The sequence below is a fragment of the Myodes glareolus genome, chromosome 17 (genome assembly GCF_982192425.1).
Source record: "Myodes glareolus chromosome 17, mMyoGla1.1, whole genome shotgun sequence".
Lineage (NCBI taxonomy): Eukaryota > Metazoa > Chordata > Mammalia > Rodentia > Cricetidae > Myodes > Myodes glareolus.
In genome coordinates this window covers 23647604-23667515 of record NC_142042.1, presented here as the reverse complement: position 1 = coordinate 23667515, position 19912 = coordinate 23647604, and the positions used below count along the sequence as shown (strand labels likewise).

General features: G+C 38.8%; 1 protein-coding gene across 1 annotated transcript in view; it reads left to right on the top strand.

Annotated features, from left to right (window-relative positions):
- Tacr3 (tachykinin receptor 3) overlaps positions 1–11919 on the top strand; it is an 81946-nt gene extending 70027 nt beyond the window's left edge. Inside the window, exons 4-5 of the mRNA XM_048456952.3 lie at positions 7420–7616; positions 9340–11919. Of these exons, the coding sequence (XP_048312909.3) occupies positions 7420–7616; positions 9340–9652 (510 nt within the window). The 3' untranslated portion in view covers positions 9653–11919. The remainder of the gene's footprint in view (positions 1–7419; positions 7617–9339) is intronic.
- Positions 11920–19912: the final 7993 nt, after the last annotated feature.

Here is a 19912-nt window from a genome sequence, read left to right as displayed (position 1 = left end):
CCAGCCTCTTCATGAGCCCTCACTAAAACAAACTTTCACATCTGTTTTATCAATGGTCTTAGAAGAAATCCAGGCTCTTGACTGATTACATATCAAAATTCCTTGAGCCAACAAATGCTGTGGGGTGATGGTCTGTATCCTGTCAATTATATTTTAAATAAATGCTGATTGGCCAGGGGCCAGGCAGAAAGTAGAGACGGGCAATGAGAACAGGAGAATTCTGGGAAGAGGACACAGTCCACAGTCATGACCCAGCCACAGAAGAAGCAAGATGTGACTGCCTCGCTGAATAAGGTACTGAACCACGTGGCTAACTCAGACAAGAATTATGGGCTAATATGAATTATAAGAGTTAACAAGAAGCCTGAGCTACTGGGTCAATCAGTTCGTGATTAATGTAGACCTCTGTGTGATTCCTTTGGGACTTAATGACTGCAGGACCGTGTGGGACAGAAAACCTCAGTCAACAAACAAAATTCCATGAGTCTGGCTTCAAAGCATCTGCATCCCACTTTTCATAAACAAATTCCACATTTATTTTTCCGGAGCAACAGACTACCAGACTGGAAAATGTAAATAGCAAGGTTCACTTTCCCACAATTTTCAAGGTTGGAAATGCAGGTGAACGAGAAGCACAGGCTGTTTCTTCTGAAACTATTCATCTTGCAAGAAGCTGGCCTCTGTGCCATCTGTGATTCCACACGCTATCCTGGGGATGTGTCTATGTCAAATCATTTCTTCTCCCAAAACTACTAGTCATGCTGAATGGAGTCCACAATCAAGAATTTTAACAGAATCACATTTGCAAAAAGCCCATTTATCCAAATAGGATTACCTTTGGGAGACTGAGTATTCAAACATCAAGATATAGCAACAATTTGGAGGGTACATAATGCAGGCTAGGGCAGATGTTTATAAGTTATCTCTAATTTTCTATCATAATCCCATAAAAATCCATCTCTATTCCCTTTGTTTTAATGTATTTTTATAATGCCACACGTCTCCTCTCTATGGCTGTATCCTTTTAATTATTTTGATATCATGATATATCAAAACACAGTCAAAATAATGATGCATGGTGAGCTATAGAGAGGATCCAGACAATAAGGCAAAGGGCCCTTTACCTCAAGTGCATTTTGTTCTCTGGGTGGTTCTTGGACTTGATTTCATGCCTATTGTAGCAAAGATTTGCACTTAATTTATAAGACAAATTTATTCTTGTCAGATGTCAGAACATAGCCATAGAACCCGATCTGTCTGAAGGATATGCTGTGAGCTGTCCTCAGTGTACGAGGACTGAATGGGTCTCTGGCCTTCTGCCTGGCTTTTGTGCTTTCCCAGGTAGCATCTCAAGTATGTGCCAGGCAACTGTGTTAAAGGTCTGTCCTGAGGATGTTCTGGGGAGGGGCTGCTCTTTAAATATTTACTATGTGTTTACTGGTGTTTAGTTATATTTTTTTCTGAACTCAAACAACCGTCCTTCAATCATTGTTTTCTTTGTTATATCCATATATAAAAGTATGCGGAAACGGAGATAAAACTGTCTACAGCATTAGACTGTAGCCCTCCACCTTTCCTCAGATCCCGGATCACAGGTCTCAAAGATGGATCTGTATATATTAGTGAAATCCAGCAGACAGATAGTGCTAAAATCTTACAATAGTCTCAAAGGCTGTCTTTCCAATTCGAAAATAAAAATGACATTAAAGTTAATTATGACTAATGAAATATAGAAAATAGGCAGCAAGTACAATGTGTATATGAAAATATTTCATCTAATACATGAGTATAGGAGCTGTCTTTATTCATGTAAGCTTCATATAACTTCATACAAGCTTTGGTTATGTAGATATCCATGTTAGTTAGAATTAGAATAATGTCTAATTCCTAGATGTCCTTAGCATTACTACCATAATATCCTTACAATATATCTATATCCTCAAATTTTCTGAAATAACTGACAACATTCCGAATGATTTTCTTACTTGGAATGAAAATTTTAAGTACTGTCTTTGAAAATGAAGTGCCCAAATAAAACTTAAGTAACTGGTGGGATAGTATTTTAAATTTAAATGTTTTCTTTTTGTTGTGGTTTACTAGTAATTTTTAGTTCAAATAAGGAGGCCAGTATTTTTCAAAGCAATGTCCACTTAGGTTTCTAACACAGAAAACAGAATCAGGAAGGAATAGAAATATTGGTTAGTTCTATGTGCTCTGTGGAGAGCTAATTAAAGTCTTTCACACAGGATTAACTACTTTGACATTCAGAATGCAAAATATTGTACTGAAAAATATTACTCCAAGATTTTTTCTAGTAGTTGACAGTTATTTTAATTTCCTAGACCAATTCTTTCTTTATGGCCTAAATCTGAAAATCATCCATCCTGCAGTGATTGAACATAAGAGACAAGAGGAGCTGACAGCATCTCAGTCTAACCTGCGCAAGGCACCAAAATCTAACATTTCCTTTTCCCTTTGACACATGAAGAAGAAGTAGGTCCTTGTCTCACTGGCATATGATCTGTGTTTCAGTTCTGCATAGGTGGTTGAAGTGGATTCTTAACTACTAAAAACAAGTACTAGGCAGGGACGATGGTAGATGTGTTTGCTACAAAGCCTGAAGACCTATGCTGGGTCCCTGGTACCCACATAGTAGAGGGGACAAACAACTCTGAAGATATATGCCATAGCACACACGTGCCCACTTGTTGGGGGAGTCTGCTTGTTCCTGCCCGGTTGCTAAGCCCTGAAATAATCACACTGAAACTATATGAATTACAACACTGCTTGGCATATTAACTTGTGTATATTTCTAGCTCATGACCTGCTGGCAAGCTGCCAACTTGCATCTTTCTCCTTTGGCAGCCTCTTGTGACTCCGCCTTCTTCCTTCCAGCATTCACTTTCGTTTTCCCTGTCTAGGTCTATTCTGTCCTACCACAGGCCAAAACAGCTTCTTTATTCATTAACCAATAAAAGCAACACATACACAGAATGACTTCCCACACTACCCACACATGTTCAAAAATAATTAAGTAGGTGGATAGATAATATAAAACTAAAGTCAATAAATAAAAGCAAACATCACAGCCTTTTAAGATCTGTGTCACTTGTCTGTGCATCCTTTTCTTGTTGCTGGTAAAATCCTATACCACAGACAACACAGCATGGTAAGACACAAACACTATCGTGGAAAATCTCATTGCCTCAGAAGCAATATACCTTTTTCAACTTCAAAAAATATCCCACATGTTGTCATTGGCTCCATCAAGCTATAATAAAGAGCAAAGGAATAAGGGTCTGAGTATAAGGACCCTAGCTTCATCCCATAAACGACAGCAGTTAAACCTTTTAGCTTTAGTTTCTTCATGAACAACAGAGAGATCATAACCTGTTGACATGTGTAATGCTGAATTAACTAAAGCATGGTCCTTATTTGAATTTCCCAAATACACGAGTAAGAAACATGAAACTTAACTGCAGAAATTTGATCTTCAGATAAAAATAAAATTTAAAGAATAATGACAAAAATCAAGTGACCTGGTGGAGCCAGTAACAACATTCTTTGAGCTATAGACATAGATTTTCTGCTCTAATGGTCAGTTTCCCCTGAGGTCAGCACTAATCACCTGGACCATCCAGCATTTATCTCCTACGAGAAGCATTACCTTTCACATTTGTCATTTCAGGTTTTGTCTGTTTCTAGAATAATGTCTCTCAGGATTCTTAACCTTGCCAACTCTCATCTAAATTCACAACTTGTAGTCAAATGGCAAGTGGAGTTCATAAATAATGCATTTTTCTACTTCTAAGATGCCTCATGGGCCATGCATCAGGTTATTCCTTTCAGTTGTGGATATGCCTCAAAATTGTTTTATTGGATATATCTTATCCTAAACTTATTATTTCTAAATTCCTAAGGAAGTATGAAGAGATTTCAGGTGCCTGAGTAATGAGAAATATTAAAAGAGGTAATCATATTGATGATACAATCAGTGTGCGGTGCTTTTGTTTCAATCTTTCTTATATACACATAGATGAGATTTTAGTTCAATCATAGACACATAAAACATTCTTACATTTATCTCCTTTCACTCCAACTGTTGCTCACCGTGCATATATCTTTGTCTATTTTTTTTTTTTACCCCAAATACATTAGAGACTGATCTCATGTTGGGTTATCTCTGCTTTTCATGAACTCAAGGGCAGGTAGAAGAGAAATAAAGTTGGCATTTTGTGATACTTTTGCTGGGGAGACACAACACAAACTTTTATTGACTCCAGATAGAGAACCAAAGACAGACCAGAGTAATGATTACACTGGAGTCCAACTTGGTGAACGAGTGAGTTTATTCAGGCTACTTACGGGAGTATTGGTAAGGCATTACTTAGATGAGACGAGTCAAAGGCAGCTACATTACTGAAAAGCTCACCCCAACATGGTGGGTGATGTCTTGCTTATGAAGGCTGCATCCCTAGATCTCTCTGTATGACTTAACAGTGCTAACTCAGTGTTGTTGAATGCTCCTATAACAATGGGGAAGGGCCCATGAATCTTATAATTTTCAACCTCCCCAGATGTGTAAAGTTTGTTTACTTATTGAGTCTTATAAACTCACCCCCTTCTTCCTGGAGGCCATGTTTCAACTTAGAACTTTTCAGACCTTAAGGAATCTCACATCAATATAGAATGCTCTAGCTATGAGGAAATTGAACAGTATCCCATTCACCAGCTCTTACATTCTTCAGTTCTCTCATCTATGGTGTTTTCTGAGCCTTGCAAGGGTATTGTAAATAGCTGTAACTGGACCCTAGCATCTTCAGGGGAGGAGATAAGAAGGTATGACATCAATGATCACAGATGCCGGGAGTCTGATGAAAGGGATAGAGCAGAGTTGTTTATTTAACAATGGAGAAAAAACTTATAACCCTCCCTGCACCCAGGCCTTCTGATCCATTGACAGTTGGCATTGCGTGGTCACCCCTCATTGGCTAGGTATGATCAGGACTTCTGACAGCACCAGGCAGACTCCAGGTTGGCTCCTTTTGGCCTAGTAGGTCTTAACTTCCTACAAACAGCCATCTACCATCTTAACCACTGTGTGTGTGTGTGTGTGTGTATTGCTAGCGATTGAACTTGGGGCCTCTTGCATGAAAGGCAAGTGATATACCACTGAGCTACGTCAGCATCTAGATGCATATCTAAAGGTAGGCCTTGGACCACCATGCCACAGCCACAGTTACTCCCCGGGGTTTCACCACTGGTTGTGAGTCTCTATGGTAACCCATGACTTCTGAGACTGAAATTGACAACAACTAACAGTGACCTGTGAGAGTGTAAGCACAAATGTTTTGAAAACCTTTTGATAGAGACAGAACACACATTTAACAAAACTGTAGCGGTGGTCCCCCCCCCCCCACTGAATCCTAGCTTACAGTATCAGATGGGAATTACCTCCTGTGGAGAAAGCCTGAAATTCAACCAAAAAATTGCTGATTGTAATCAGGTTATCATTGCACCAGCAGACATCCACGGCATGGCATTTTGGTCCTGCAGCATTCAGGGTTCATAGCTGAGTAGGACTATTGTTGATCAGCACAGCATTCAATAACTTCAACAGTAGGTTCTTATCAGCTAGGTCTGGCACGCCATTACCAAGAGAGATAAAAGCCTTTATGATTTGTGGGGGCCTTGGGAGCCTCCCTGAATAATAACGCATCGAAAATCAGCACACCTCTGACACTGTCATTTTTGTTCCTCAACCCTATATATAATAGCTTCCAAGACTGGGGAGGCATGACACAAACTTCTATTCACCTCAGATAGGAAACAAATGGCAGATAAAAGTAATAATTGCAGTGGAGTTCAAATCAATAAAACAATCAGTTCATTTGTGGTGCTGAAACTTAATATGGGCGAAGAGTTATTTAATGGAGCAGAGACAACTCAAGGCAACTCTATCCCCAAACACTGACTCAGGAAAGCTGCATCCCTAAGGTATCTGCATGACTGGAAGGCAGCAGACAGGTCAGATCTCTTCTCCAGCAACCATCTACTATTTCTCTAACCCTAGGGAGAAACCCCAAGAACTTGCAATATTTGACTTTCAGGGATATATGGATTGCTTACTCTTTGAGTATCATGCATGAGCCTCCCACTCTACTGCCCTGAGGAAACATTTCCACTTAGAGCTCCCTAAAAATTCAAGGATCTTCCTTCAGGGAGGAAGATTTCAACTCTAAAGGAATCAGTACACAAGCTTGTCCTACTCAAATGGAATCTTCTAGATATTAAATTTCAAACTTACGGAAGCAAAAAAAAAAAAATGAAACTTAGTACCCAAGAAGATTTCTTTTGAGATTCTGAGAGAAAGAAAGGGACTCTCATTGTTCTGAAAACAACATCCATCTCTGAAAAACATGAAATTTACGCCCTGGCAATGCTGAGGCATGCATGGGCAGCCCATATATGGTGGTTCTGTTGAACTTTTCCATATTGAGCTTCCTGGTCTAAGTTGATGAGGACAACTGACCAGTTCTCTTCCTAAAGAGATCGCCAGATCTCATTAAAGATTGTTGTAAGTCACCATGTGAATAATTGGAATTGAACTTAGAACCTTTGGAAGAACAGGCAGTGCTCTTAACTGCTGAGCCATCTCTCCAACCCCCACCTACCAGTAAATGCCACTAACACAAATCAACTATATAAACCAAACATTTACTTATAAATTGCAAGTTAGTGAAATTTCCTTAGATTATTATATCAATAATCACTATTCAGAAACAGTATCTCTACAAAAAATACTCAAACAGTTGCCTAGTGAGCACAATATTAACAAAATTTAAATGGTCTATAACTCTGAGGAGACTATTACAAATAATGAAGAACCAGTCCATCTCTTGTAGAATAATATACCTTCATAATGGCTTAGTTTACATAAATATATCTTCACCATTACACATTCCATGTTATCACAGTCTAACCTAGTGCCTGTCTTCCTCTCCACGGGTTTTTGTAAACACATTCTTAGGTCAATTTTTGTGTGTGCATGGTACAAAGGATCAAACCAGGCTCTTATTGTGCATTCTAGGCAAATACTCTACCACTGAACTACATCCCTAGCCCTAGTACAGACCAATGAAAATAAACTCATTCATATTTGTGTTACTGTATCTTACTATTAGGCAACAATGGAATTGTGGCATAATATACCTTTTGATATTAAGCTTAGATAAGCATTGGGCATAAATATAGAGAGTATATTCATTTTTACCATTTACAGTGCTTCAGCTAGTCATTAAGTATGCTATATATTTTATGTATTTAGCTAAATTGCTTTAAATTAACCTGTAGAAAGCTATTGAAACTATTCTAATGACTTTTTAACTTGTTCATGGTGATTTTACCTTTTCTTCCCAGGTTGTAAAAATGATGATCATTGTGGTGGTAACGTTTGCCATCTGCTGGCTGCCCTACCACATTTATTTCATTCTCACTGCCATCTACCAACAGCTGAACAGGTGGAAATACATCCAGCAGATCTACCTGGCTAGTTTCTGGCTAGCAATGAGCTCAACCATGTACAACCCCATCATCTACTGCTGTTTGAATAAAAGGTAAAAACAATACTGCTGGCACAGGTCTCTTCACACTTCCACCTTCCCCGGAAGCACATGTCACTCTGGTTCCTTGGTGCTGATTTAAAGTGCAGACATAGGAGACAGTGTGAGAACTCAGAGGGAAGCACAAAGCTTAAGTAGGCTTTTTATACTTCACAAAATGTCCCACCTTAAAACTTAGTCTCTCAAAAGTGTCAGCACAGCCGTGGTTTCCAACCTTCCTAATGCTGAGACCATTTAACACAATCCCTCATGTTGTGATGAGTCCCAAACATAAAACTATTTCCATTGCTATTTTATAACTGTAATTCTGCTACTGTTATAAATTATAATGTAGATATCTGTTTTTAATGGTCTTTGGCAACCCCTGTGAAAGAGTTGTTAAACCCCAAAAGCTGCCATAGCCAATAGGTCAAGAATCACTGCATTATAAGTTTTCACTGGGTGGTTTTTACAAAAGACAACTTCTCCCCTTAAAACCTTCAGAATTGTATCTAGCATTATAAAAGAAATCCTCATCAGTGAAGGCTTATCCACAATCCCAAAGACATGAGAGTTCTTAAAAGAAATAAAATATGCCTTCTATGAGAGGGGATATAATGGTATACATGATGGGCTCGACTCAGAATGTTCTTCTATCAATATCCTTCAAAATGGATATCACTGTCAAAGCAAGAATTGCTGTCCTGCCCACACAATCTTGCAGTGTGACAGAGAGAGTGTAGTTCCCATGGGATGACTAGTGAGAACATTGGAGAGGTCAAGCAAAAGATCTTTATAAAGGCAAATCATCGTTGTGCCATGTATGGTGACACATGCCTGATATCTCAGCAATCTAAAAGACTGAGACACAAGGAGATTGTCAATTTGCATTGAGCAAAGGATACAAAGTGAGATCTTATCCCTTTAAATAAAGCAGGAGCTTTGATGACCAATGTAATACTGTAAAGAAGGTTAACTGTACCCTCCATATTTTAAAAAAAATTAAAAATTCAAAAACCAAATCCCACTTTGTCGGTGCATTGAACACAAAGAGAAGTAAGACAAAATTCCACATGGTTGACAACTCCCTCAATAAACCAGTGGGTTTTATAGACCAATTGAAATGATTATTTGGATGTAAGTACTAACTTCCTAGCTTGGGAAGACACCAAGAGACTTGTGCCTTAAGTTGGTTAAATACTTCATTCTTTATAAACTAATTGCATAAGCCATACCTCAATTTAAGCCACTGTACAAACAATAAATCTGTTTTAAATCAATTTCATTTAATGATATACAGTGAGAAGGATTTCACATATTTATAGATGATTAAGTAAAACCATAAATATTAACAGTTAATTCTAACATTAAATGAGTCTAATTTGTAAATGTGTAATTGTTTCTGGAGAAAAAAACTTTGTGAAATATAATAAGCCATTTTTAAATATTTTAACTTGCCAACCTCATGCAATTAATTATGTAAATGAATGAGCTCATTGCCAACAAGCAGTTTCCCACGTTGATAACCCCATGCCTTTCCACTCTGATGAATTATTTCCCCATTGATGGAAATGATTCTCTTTGAACAAGAACTCACTGAACTGATTCTGAAGCACAGACTTAAGCCTCTGTAGAATTTGACTAAATTCAAAGCCAGCGTTAGTCTATATCCTTTTTGAAGGCCCCTGAAGGAAACGCCCACTTGTAAACAACTTTTCTCTCCTGCCTTGCCTCTCAGATTCCGCGCAGGCTTCAAGAGAGCATTTCGCTGGTGTCCTTTCATCCAAGTCTCCACCTATGACGAGTTGGAGCTCAAGACCACCAGGTTTCATCCCACGCGGCAAAGCAGCCTGTACACCGTGAGCAGGATGGAGTCGGTAACCGTGCTGTTTGATCCCAATGATGGGGACCCAGCCAAGTCCAGTCGGAAGAAAAGGGTGGTGCCCAGAGACCCAAATGCCAATGGCTGCTCCCGCAGAGATTCCAAATCTGCCTCCACCACGTCAAGCTTCATAAGCTCACCCTATACCTCTGTGGATGAATATTCCTAAATCTATGTCCTGTGGTGAAGGCTGCTATTGAGCCTACATCTCCCGTTTTCCTAACTGTGTAAAGCCCTGTTCTAGATACTTGAGGGAGACAGAAGGGCGGTTATTGGGTAGAGATACTCAATCTGAGAAAGAGGGAATATAAATGTAACAAAAGATACCAACATATCACCCAGTACCAAAAAAAAAAAAAAAAACCAAAAAAACAACTGAGTCTTCAACTTATTCTTTAAAAACTTGAGGATCATATGCACAAGCACAAAGTATCAGAAAAATGTCCTAATGGTCCAGGGTCTGTCATTTAACAATTGCAGCACACCCTTTTCCCACGAAAACAGCACAGAGGTTTTCCAAGAAATTGAGGAAGCCTTAAAATACAATGCTGAGCAAAGGCAACTAACACCTGTATAAAACAAGCTCTACATTGCTATGAAAATGAAAGAGCAAATGACTGATTTTCTCACAAGAGTGATGGATAGAGAATGATAAATAGTCAACCTCAGAGAATAGAAAGATTTAGAAGTCTTTGCTCAAAAAATATCCCTTTGTTGAATGAAAACTTTCAGAAATTCTCTCCAAGACACTGAGCAGAGAAGGCTATCTGGTCAAATCTCTCTCTCTCTCTCTCTCTCTCTCTCTCTCTCTCTCTCTCTCTCTCTCTCTCTCTCTCGCATGTCTTTCTCTTGATTGTTTTTTCCAAGAAAATAACTTCAAAAGAAAAAAGAATCATCATTTAATTTTGATTACTAAGTGCTTTGAGTGCTAAAGTTGCAGTCAAATTTAGAACCTTAAAGGGAAAAAAAATTCTTGCAATCCTTTTCATTTTTGTTGTTCACACATCAAAAAAAATAAGAAATTATAAAACAGTAGAAATATCTTCTAATGCAGAAGGAAAGACTCACATTTGCCTCTGTAACTTGCTACCTGAATTTAGGTAACGAATTAATAGTTACTTATAAGCTATTGAGCCAGACACTGGCATCTCCAAATTCCTAAGCTAGCTGCTTCCCAGAGCAGATCAAAGAACAAGTCATAGTCATTGCTTTGTTTTGTATCATCTAGTCCTCCTCCTGTTTTCTCACTGGGAAAAAGGGGGCCAGGGAGGAATATCACGATATATTTCAAGAGTAACAGTGTAAGTCAGTCGGGTTACAAAAGGATGTGTTGATGTGTGTGTGTGTGTGTGTGTGTGTGTGTGTGTGTGTGTGTGTGTCAGAGAAGACGCAAACCTGTGAGTCTCTGGCCAGAAAAGGAGTCTGCATAATAGTCCAGGAACGTGAGCTAGTTACAGATGAGCCAGACGACAGTACACATGCTTCCAGGAAGAGAACTCTGATTTTCTGTGCTTAGGTAACAGAAAGTCATTCTAGAAAGAAACGAGGTAGTGACACTTGTATGTATGGATGGATGGATGTATGGATGGATGGATGCATACATGCATGTATGTATCCCTTACTAGACAAGTTCTAGAAATCTATATAGATATATCTATATCTAATGTATATTAGTATTTTTGGCAGTCTTCTTTCTTGGTCTTATGACTTCTTCCCTTATGAATTTATGTTTGGAATATATTGTGCTATTTCCCTTTCTCCAGTTATGGGCTATGTATGATTTTCTGTCCTATGTAGGCACATTTCTGGGGCCCAGAACAAAAGAGGGAACATCTGAAAATGCAGATGTGTCTTCCAGACTCTGTTCCTTACAAGTCATCTCCTTCGGTTGCTATAACTATCTGTCCAAAAATCACAAACCTTCTGGAAATGAGTTGTGCCCTAAATCTTTGTCTTTCCAAACATTCGACTGGGTTCTTAAAACTATCTGTCTAAAATAATTGCCTTGATGGTAAATTGTGGTGGGTTATCATGCCATGAGTCTCTGGGCCTCATGTCTTCCTTGAAGCCCAAACCACAGATACCTGATTGTCTCCCAATTTCGAGTGTCTAAAACACCAAGTCATATATTTTTAGGCCTACTTTAATAACTCCAATAAACAATCAGCAACCAGATACAGATATGAGTGCACAAATAAAGCACTATCAAAGATGAATATAATGACTTCAAGAATTAAATTCAAAATAAAAACTGAAATAGCAGGTGGTCATACATGCTTATCACACAACCACTCAGTGATGTCCAAGAAGCTTTGTGTGCATGTTTCAACCCAGCAATTGTACTAAGTATCTCACTGTTTGAATATAATGTTTAAAATGTTCGTTCTTGAAACATGTAAATGCTTATCAAATGTAAAGTGTCATGAGAAAACCTGATACGTGTCGTTTTCTTCTTAAATTTCTGAATATGTAGAGCTGGTATAATTATACTCAAGGTACATGAGAACACACCCAGCCTTGGAATGCGAATGTGAGGTTTGATCTTCAGATTTAATGTAGTCATTCACCCCCAAAATACACCTGAAAACCATAACTCCTGGCTTTCACATTGGGCAAGTTCAATAGAACTTTCTAAGACCTCTCTGAGGTGATTCTTGCCATAAGTGATTGTTATCGCTTTTGTTTGGATTTTTTAGCAGATATGGTGTTGCCTCCCTTTTACTGCCTTTTAAGGCAGACTGACATCATTTGCTCAAAGTTCATGGATAAACCAAGACGTAACAGGGAGACATTTTTAAGTTCATAAGTTTAAATAATAAGAGGAAACTGAATAAATGGATAGAAAAAGTATAATAAGCTCTTTTCACCGAAGTTCAACACGGACCTGCAGAGGAAAGCGTGTGGAGGGAGGTCTGTTTCAATGGTGACAACTTATGATAACCGTGCTTACATAATTGACAGCTTTTACATGGCTTCTCCTGCAAATCCAGTCTACCCTCTAATGGTAAAGTTCAGACTGAGTCTTTTTTCACTCTTCACAAATACTGGCTTAGAATCCTAGACAGGTGGCTAAAATATTCCAGGTTTTTTTAAGTATCAGGAGAAAAAACTAAAATAGTTTGAGGGGAATATATAAAAAAAAATAAGTGACGCGTGCTTTAAGTTTCTCCTCTGAAAAAGAAAAAGTGAATTAAAAACGAGCATCTTGTGTTGGTATTTTACATTTGTCGAAAGGAAAGCAACAACCCTAGTTACTATAGAATCTAATCTAATCTATCTTTAGTGCTTCTGTAAATTGCTCTATTATTCTTCCTCCCAAGATAAGTGCGCTGACATTTCTAACCCAGCAGTCAATTCACATTCTCGTTGGTGTCTGGCAGTCTCTTAGAAACAGGTACCTGACCAACTTCAAAGAGTTCCCCTCCTCGCATTGTGCACCAAATGCCAGAAGGCTTGATATCAAACCCAAGAAACACAAACTAAATGTGAAGACAGAGCTGGCCAGCTCTGAATCTGAACTGGATTTTTTGTTACTGCATAATTCCCTCAAAAAACCTCTAATTGGTGTCTGGACAATTATTCCATCAAATAAAATGGTAACAATTAAACAGCTAACAGAGCAGTCAGCTTCCTTTGCCTTTGACCATGTGCCAAAAGTTAAGGAAATCAAACATGATTCTGGCCATGCAGAATAATAAGATTGGAGTAAATTCCCTCTAGGCCAAACAAAGATATCCATTAAGGCCAGACAAGGTCACTGCCTGGTTTAATATATATTAGTGAAAAATCTATGTTTATAAGAAGTTCACATATGAACAACTTATAATTAATAAAATATTTTCAGGTTATGATAGTTAGACTAGGTATATTTAAATAAGTCTATACTCTTTGAATAGGTGGTAATAGATGGCAAAATTTATTTCTATATTTTCATTTAAATCCGTTAAAATACCATGGAAATTGTTAATCCCTAATACCTTCCTTTATGGCTATTAAAGCACATTCTATGAAGAAATTTAGGGATTCTAAGCACACTCAACCATCTGTTAAACTACATCATTTTTCTTGTTTGTCTTTCCTCCTGAAGAGTTTTCCAAGTTGCTTTGATTCAGGAAGAAAAGAGTAGTTATGAGAAGCACAGTTACCAAAGTGTAGAGAATATTCTTTAGAGAGCAGAAACAGAGGAATTGAATTACCCTGTGTGTGTGAGCAAGGGTAGAACATTGGGTTTCAAAACTGTGGCCTCCGGGCCTTCGTAACTAAGAGGGTAGGATTAGGTTCAAGTCTGATAACAGCTCTCTAGCACTTTGAGGAAACCATTATCTGTTCTGGGTCCAACTGAAATTATCAATAAAAACAGGAAATAACAGTTTCCTGGTCATGCTAAGTAAGGATTATTCATTAACACATGAACAGGACAGAGCTAAGCGGAGAAGTATGTTTAAAACATCTCGTTGTTGCACATGTAGGGAAACAGGGAAGCCCTTTATCCTGTATCATTGTCTCCCCATGCTAAGTTCTTTCAGGGCCTTTCAGTTACTAAAGTAGGGCTGTTTCCAGAGCTCCAAGGTCCTGTGTGCTGTATATGAGCACACACAGCTCACTCACTATGACCTCTGGCCCCATTCACACCAGCATCTCTGTTGTTTTGAAACTGTGCTAAGCATGCTTCCACAAGGAAGACTCTTACACTAGTTATTAATTCTGACTAGGGTGCTGTCCACCAGCATAGTACCATGGCAAAACTCCATTTTCTTCAAATCTTTTCCCCATCATATCCAATCCTAAGACATTATTTAAAATTCTTTATTCTTTCAGTGGTCTGCCTTTTTCTGATTGAATATCCTAATGGACAATAGCACTCGATGCTCAGAGTGATCATAGGAGATTCCAGTTTGAATTGGTTTTGGTCTTGAACACCATATGAACTCCTAATCAATGGAAAATAAGGTATTACTAATGTCCTACAACATCATGTGAAATGAAATTATTATTATTATTAGCTAATAAAAGAACTCAAGACAAGACTTTGAAAAGTCAGGTGACATTTATACCAATCAATCTATGGCAAGGATATTTGTTGTTACAATGGCTAAGAATAAAAATTATATTCTTATACATATCTATATAGAAAACTTATAGAATAAAAACAAATCCAAGGACCACTGACCTTACAAGATAACCACAAAAGCAAACTCTACTCCTAACAAAACAAAAGCACATATCAAGATTATTATATGTATATTTCTATTATATCTTACTGTTTTATGCTACCTATAGGACTGACACAAAGGTGTTATTCTCTGTTTTACAAAGTACAGAATTCAGTCACATATAAAACATATGGGAATTTATCTGCAATATTTTGATGTGAATGAGCAACCCAGGATTGACTCAGGGAAAAGAATATAGTTCAGAAATACAGCAGTAGGGAGGAACAAGTTGGCTCAGCAAGTAAAGGCAGTTGTTGTGCAAGTCTGGCAACCTGAGTTCAATCCCTGAAATCCACAGAAGGGTAGAAAGACTCCATAAAGTTGCCTTGTGTCCTCTACACATGCACTGCAGTAGGCACAAGCTCCCTTAAACTTGTCATAGATACACACACACACACACACACACACACACACACACACACACACATGATGGTAGTGGTTATGACAATGATAAAAAATATTTTTTTCTTTCATTTAGTATGGTATTTTCTTTTCTTCAGGTCTTTTTTAATTTAGAAGTATTTTTTTCATTTTACATACCAATCCCAGTTCTCTCTCCCTCCTATCTGCCCTCTCCCCACCTTCTCCTCACCCCACCCCCACCCACTCCTCAGAGAGGGTGAAGCCTCCCATGAGGAGTCAAACATGTCTGTCAAATAGCTTGAGGCAAGATCAAGGACCTTTCCACTGTATCTACGTTGAGCAAGGCTTCTATCCCTCCATAGGGAATGGGTTCCAAAACTCCAGTTCATGCACTAGAGATAAATCTGGTCCCACTGCTAGTGGCCCCACAGACTGCCCAGGTCACAGTGCCGTCACCCACATTAGGAGGGACTAGTTCAATATGCAGGTTCCCCAACTGTCAGTGCGGAGTCTGAGAGCTCCCACTAGCTCAGGTGAGCTGTCTCAGTGGGTTTCCCATCATAATCTCGATCCCTTTGGTCATATAATCCCTTCTCCCTCTCTTTGACTGGATTCTGGGAGGTAGACCCAGTGCTTAGTATGGCTCTCTGCATCTGAATGAAGATTCTATGGTGACACTTAGGGTGGTCATCAATCTGATTACTGGGGAAAGCCAATTCAGGCACCCTGTCTACTACTGCTTGATGTCTTAGCTGGGGTAATCCTTGTGGACTCCCAGGAATTTCCCTAGTACCAGGTTTCTCCCTAACCCAAATATGGCTCCTGCTGTGAAAATATCTCTTTTTTTTGCTGTCCCTCTTTGTCCCTCCCTCAACAATATAAGTTTCAAAGAAGGATGATGTATCATAAAAACTCAATAGTAAATATATAAACACCTGTTAACAAATCACAAAATATATTATGTAAAATTAACAAAACTAGATACATGAAGAGTTTCACAGTAGTAGCTGGATACTTCAGCATCTTCTTCATTTAGTAATTAATGGAGACTATAGATGGATTAACCATAGCAAAAGAGGGAACAATGATGTTATAAACATACAGCTATAGAATCCTAACAATATTGTTACCCAACAATAACAGGATATATATATATATATATATATATATATATATATATATATATATTCTAGGAGTTCATAGAAAGAACAGTCACCAAGATAGGCCATGTAATTTATTAAGTCCCAGAATTTAAAAAGATTGATGTCATACCAAATGTCTTCTCTGGTCAAAATAAAGTAGGAATCAATAACACAGGGAACTAACGAATCAAAGGTTTAACTGTAGAGGTTAAACACCACTTTATTAAGCAGCTGCAGTGGCTAATTGAGTCAGTTTAACAGGATTACTGAGTGCCCATATATTTAGCTAAACACTGTTTGTTAGGATAACTGGCAACGTTTCTAGAAAGGTTTGAGTCTGTGGATTCAGCAAAGCAGGACGGCAATTCCACTGTTGGTAAGCATTGTGTAATCAAGCAGCTGAGAATCTAAGAGAACAAAGGGTAGACGAGTAAAGTGAGTTTCCCCCACCTGGCTGTTTGGCTATCTCATGGAGCTAGACTTTGTGTCTTCTAGCCTGGCTCATTGTACGCTTTGATGTTTAAACCGTTGCTTCCTGCTGTTTCTCAGACATCGGACTAAGACTGAACCATCCCCTTGACTTTCATGCGTCATTCTCTCACAGAGAATGAGATGTCTCAGCTTCCACAGTAATTTGAAGCATGAAGAAATAAAAATGAACTCCATCATGAGAGGGAGCTTTATATCAACCAAGGTAACTACCAGAACACGGGCAAATAATGATATGGTTTAAGAAGAATATAGACAAACTGAAAGAATTGGCATGAGTCAGTTGAAATTACATTGAGTGCAACATGATGAAGCCACTCTAACGAAAATTTGGCAGGGCCTTACTCTACTAAATATAATTACCGCAGGACCCCAGCCATTCTTACCTGTGAAATAAATGACGCGGAAGAGAACCAAAAACATGGACGAAATTTGTACACAATTGTTCAATAAAACATCAGTCATAATACCCAAAGTGTCTAACCAGACCCCAAATGTCAGATGGCTGAAGAACGAGAAGCAAAGCATGGAATTTAAGTAAAATCAAATAGTACGTGGCATCTGATTTAAAAAACTAAATTTAAAAATACATATTTATGCCAAAAATACAGGTGAATCCCAAACCCACTGCTCTATATGAAACAGGTGAGCCACAGCTGACAGCGCACTGGTGCCGAAGAGACCAGAGGGTGAGAGAGCAGGACGGCTGGGGTGTACGGAGTTTCTTTGCGGGCCAGTGAGAATATTCTAAAATGCGTTTATTACTCCATAACTATTCTTAAAACTACTGGATTTGATCATTTAAACACGTGAGAATATATCAATAAACTTTTTAAATAAAGAAAACATTTTCTTGAAGCAATGAGCTAATGACAACCTACATAAACTGGGGAAGTCTGTGAAAAACACCTTCAAATCCTCAAGTAAAACAGTTGGTTCAATGTAGAAAGGAGTTGCGGGCAGGCCTGCTTTTCATCCCACCCGGCTCCCGCATGGCTAGCTTAGCCCGAAAATAACAACACACAAATTGTATTCATTTAAACACTGCCTGGCCCATTATCTCTAGAGAGTTAGTTACTGGCTAACTCTCACATCTTGATTAACCCACTTCTAATAATCTCGTGGTAGCACCACGAGGTAGTGGCTTACCGGAAAAGATTCAGCATGTCTGACCTGGTGGCTGGCTCCATGGCATCTGGCTCATTGCCCTCTTCCCAGCATTCTAGTCTGTTTACTCCGCCTACCTAATTTTCTGTCCTATCAAAGGGCCAAGGCAGTCTCTTTATTGACCAATGAAAATAACACAATAGACAGATAACCCTCCTCCATCAGTTCAATAGAGTGGAATAAAGAACTTAGCAAAAAAGTGGAAAGGAGAAAGCCCTTTCTTCACAAATAAAAGTGACACGTGAGGGCTGGGCGGTGGTGGCACATGCCTTTAATCCCAGCACTCTGCAGAGGTAGGCTCCAAAGCTACAGAGAAACCCTTCAAATAAAAAAAAAAAAAACCTGACTGTTGGAAATTTTTTCCTAACATGAGCTCTCTGCTGACCAAATTCCCAATCAAACCAAATCAAAACAAGCCAAGTTAAAAAAGTATCCAGGTTTAATGGGATTTCTGTGCTCTCGGGTGGCCCCGAGGGAGAACCAGGAGCCCAGGAACCCCAACACCAGGAGGAAGGAAAAGGGACCACGTGATCCTCTTTTGGGAGTTCACTTAAATACTCTGTGGAAGTGGTCTTGACTCCCCCAGGGAAGGGTCAGGACCTGGCATCCTGGGATTTGAAGCCCAGACCAATAAAACTCTCAGGCCTGGGGGCTGGGGGCTATGCTCCCAACTTAACATTGATATGTGAAATTAATCAGCCTATCCCTTATTAGGAGCATAGCCCTGGAATTAGACATACATTTCTTTCAGAAAATCCTAGTACACAGAATTTATTCAGGATCCATAAGCACATTATAATTTCACCATACATTAAAAATAACACACTGGGGACCAGAGAGATGCCTCTGATCTTTTGCTGTCCTTGCAGAGGACCTGAGTTTGGTCCCCAACACTAATATTAAGCAGCTCATAATCACCTGTGGTTGAAGCTACATGGGGAATGATGCCTTCGTCTTGCCTTCAGGAGCTCCCACACTTACTTATATGTACAGAAACACACTAATATACAAACTAATACAAATAAATTAATAATAATAATAATAGTAATACACTGACTTGGTGGGGTTTTTTGTAAGTAGTAAATACTAACTGTGACAATCTTCGCCTACTAGAATTCTATTAAACATATTAGTAACTCCTAAACTCATTCCCAGAGTTAGAACAGGCCTGGGCTATGTAGTCACTGACCATGCCCAAGTTACTCCCCAAAGATGGTACTGACTGCTCCACTACCAGAATCATAGGGCAAAATCACTATTATTTGCTAAACTTTCATTCCCTAAACCAGGCACCCAGCGCTGCCTCTAGAACTGCTATTGTTTCCACGCCTGGAAACTGAGTCTTGGGCTACTGCTGTACCAGCGCTGTTGAAACACACTGGCTGTGATTTTGTTGTTTTGCTTCACGAGCTTCCAAAGCCCAAGTCCATTGCATCAGTCTGGTGCTGTCTAATATGTTTGTCCCTTGTCCCAAGAGTTTCTACTTGTAAAATGCGACACAGGATCTGCTCATACCCTGGGAAATCCCCCAATATAGAAGGATATAATATATACAAGAATAACAAGTCTGTAATAAATGCCTGAATGAAAACAAATTACTTTTGAGTTAAGTGGGTGTCTTCCATTGGTAGAAGAACAATTTCTAATATTCCTTTATTCACCCATGGTAAATCACACTTAAACCTACATAGTTTCCTTTTATTACTACACAAATAACAAAAGTATTAAATAATATTCTGAGGTATGAGTATTCTGTTTAACTAGAAAATACCTGCAGTTTTTCAAGGTTATTGTTATCCTGACTTACAAACATGAAAAACAATTGTTATGGGTCTTAAAGGTTAAAATTGCCTGTTGATAGGCAGCCGATACCACAATTAGGAATAATCAGCATAATTACTTCTAAATAGAATGTCACTTTCACAAAGGTGCTGTATAAATTAAAAGGTAACCTTGGCCTTCACACATCCCACAGGCAATGATGAACAACACCGTATCCTCCCAACGAGCTTGTAGCTGCCAGGTCTGAGTTTTTAGAACATGGTACAGACCTCC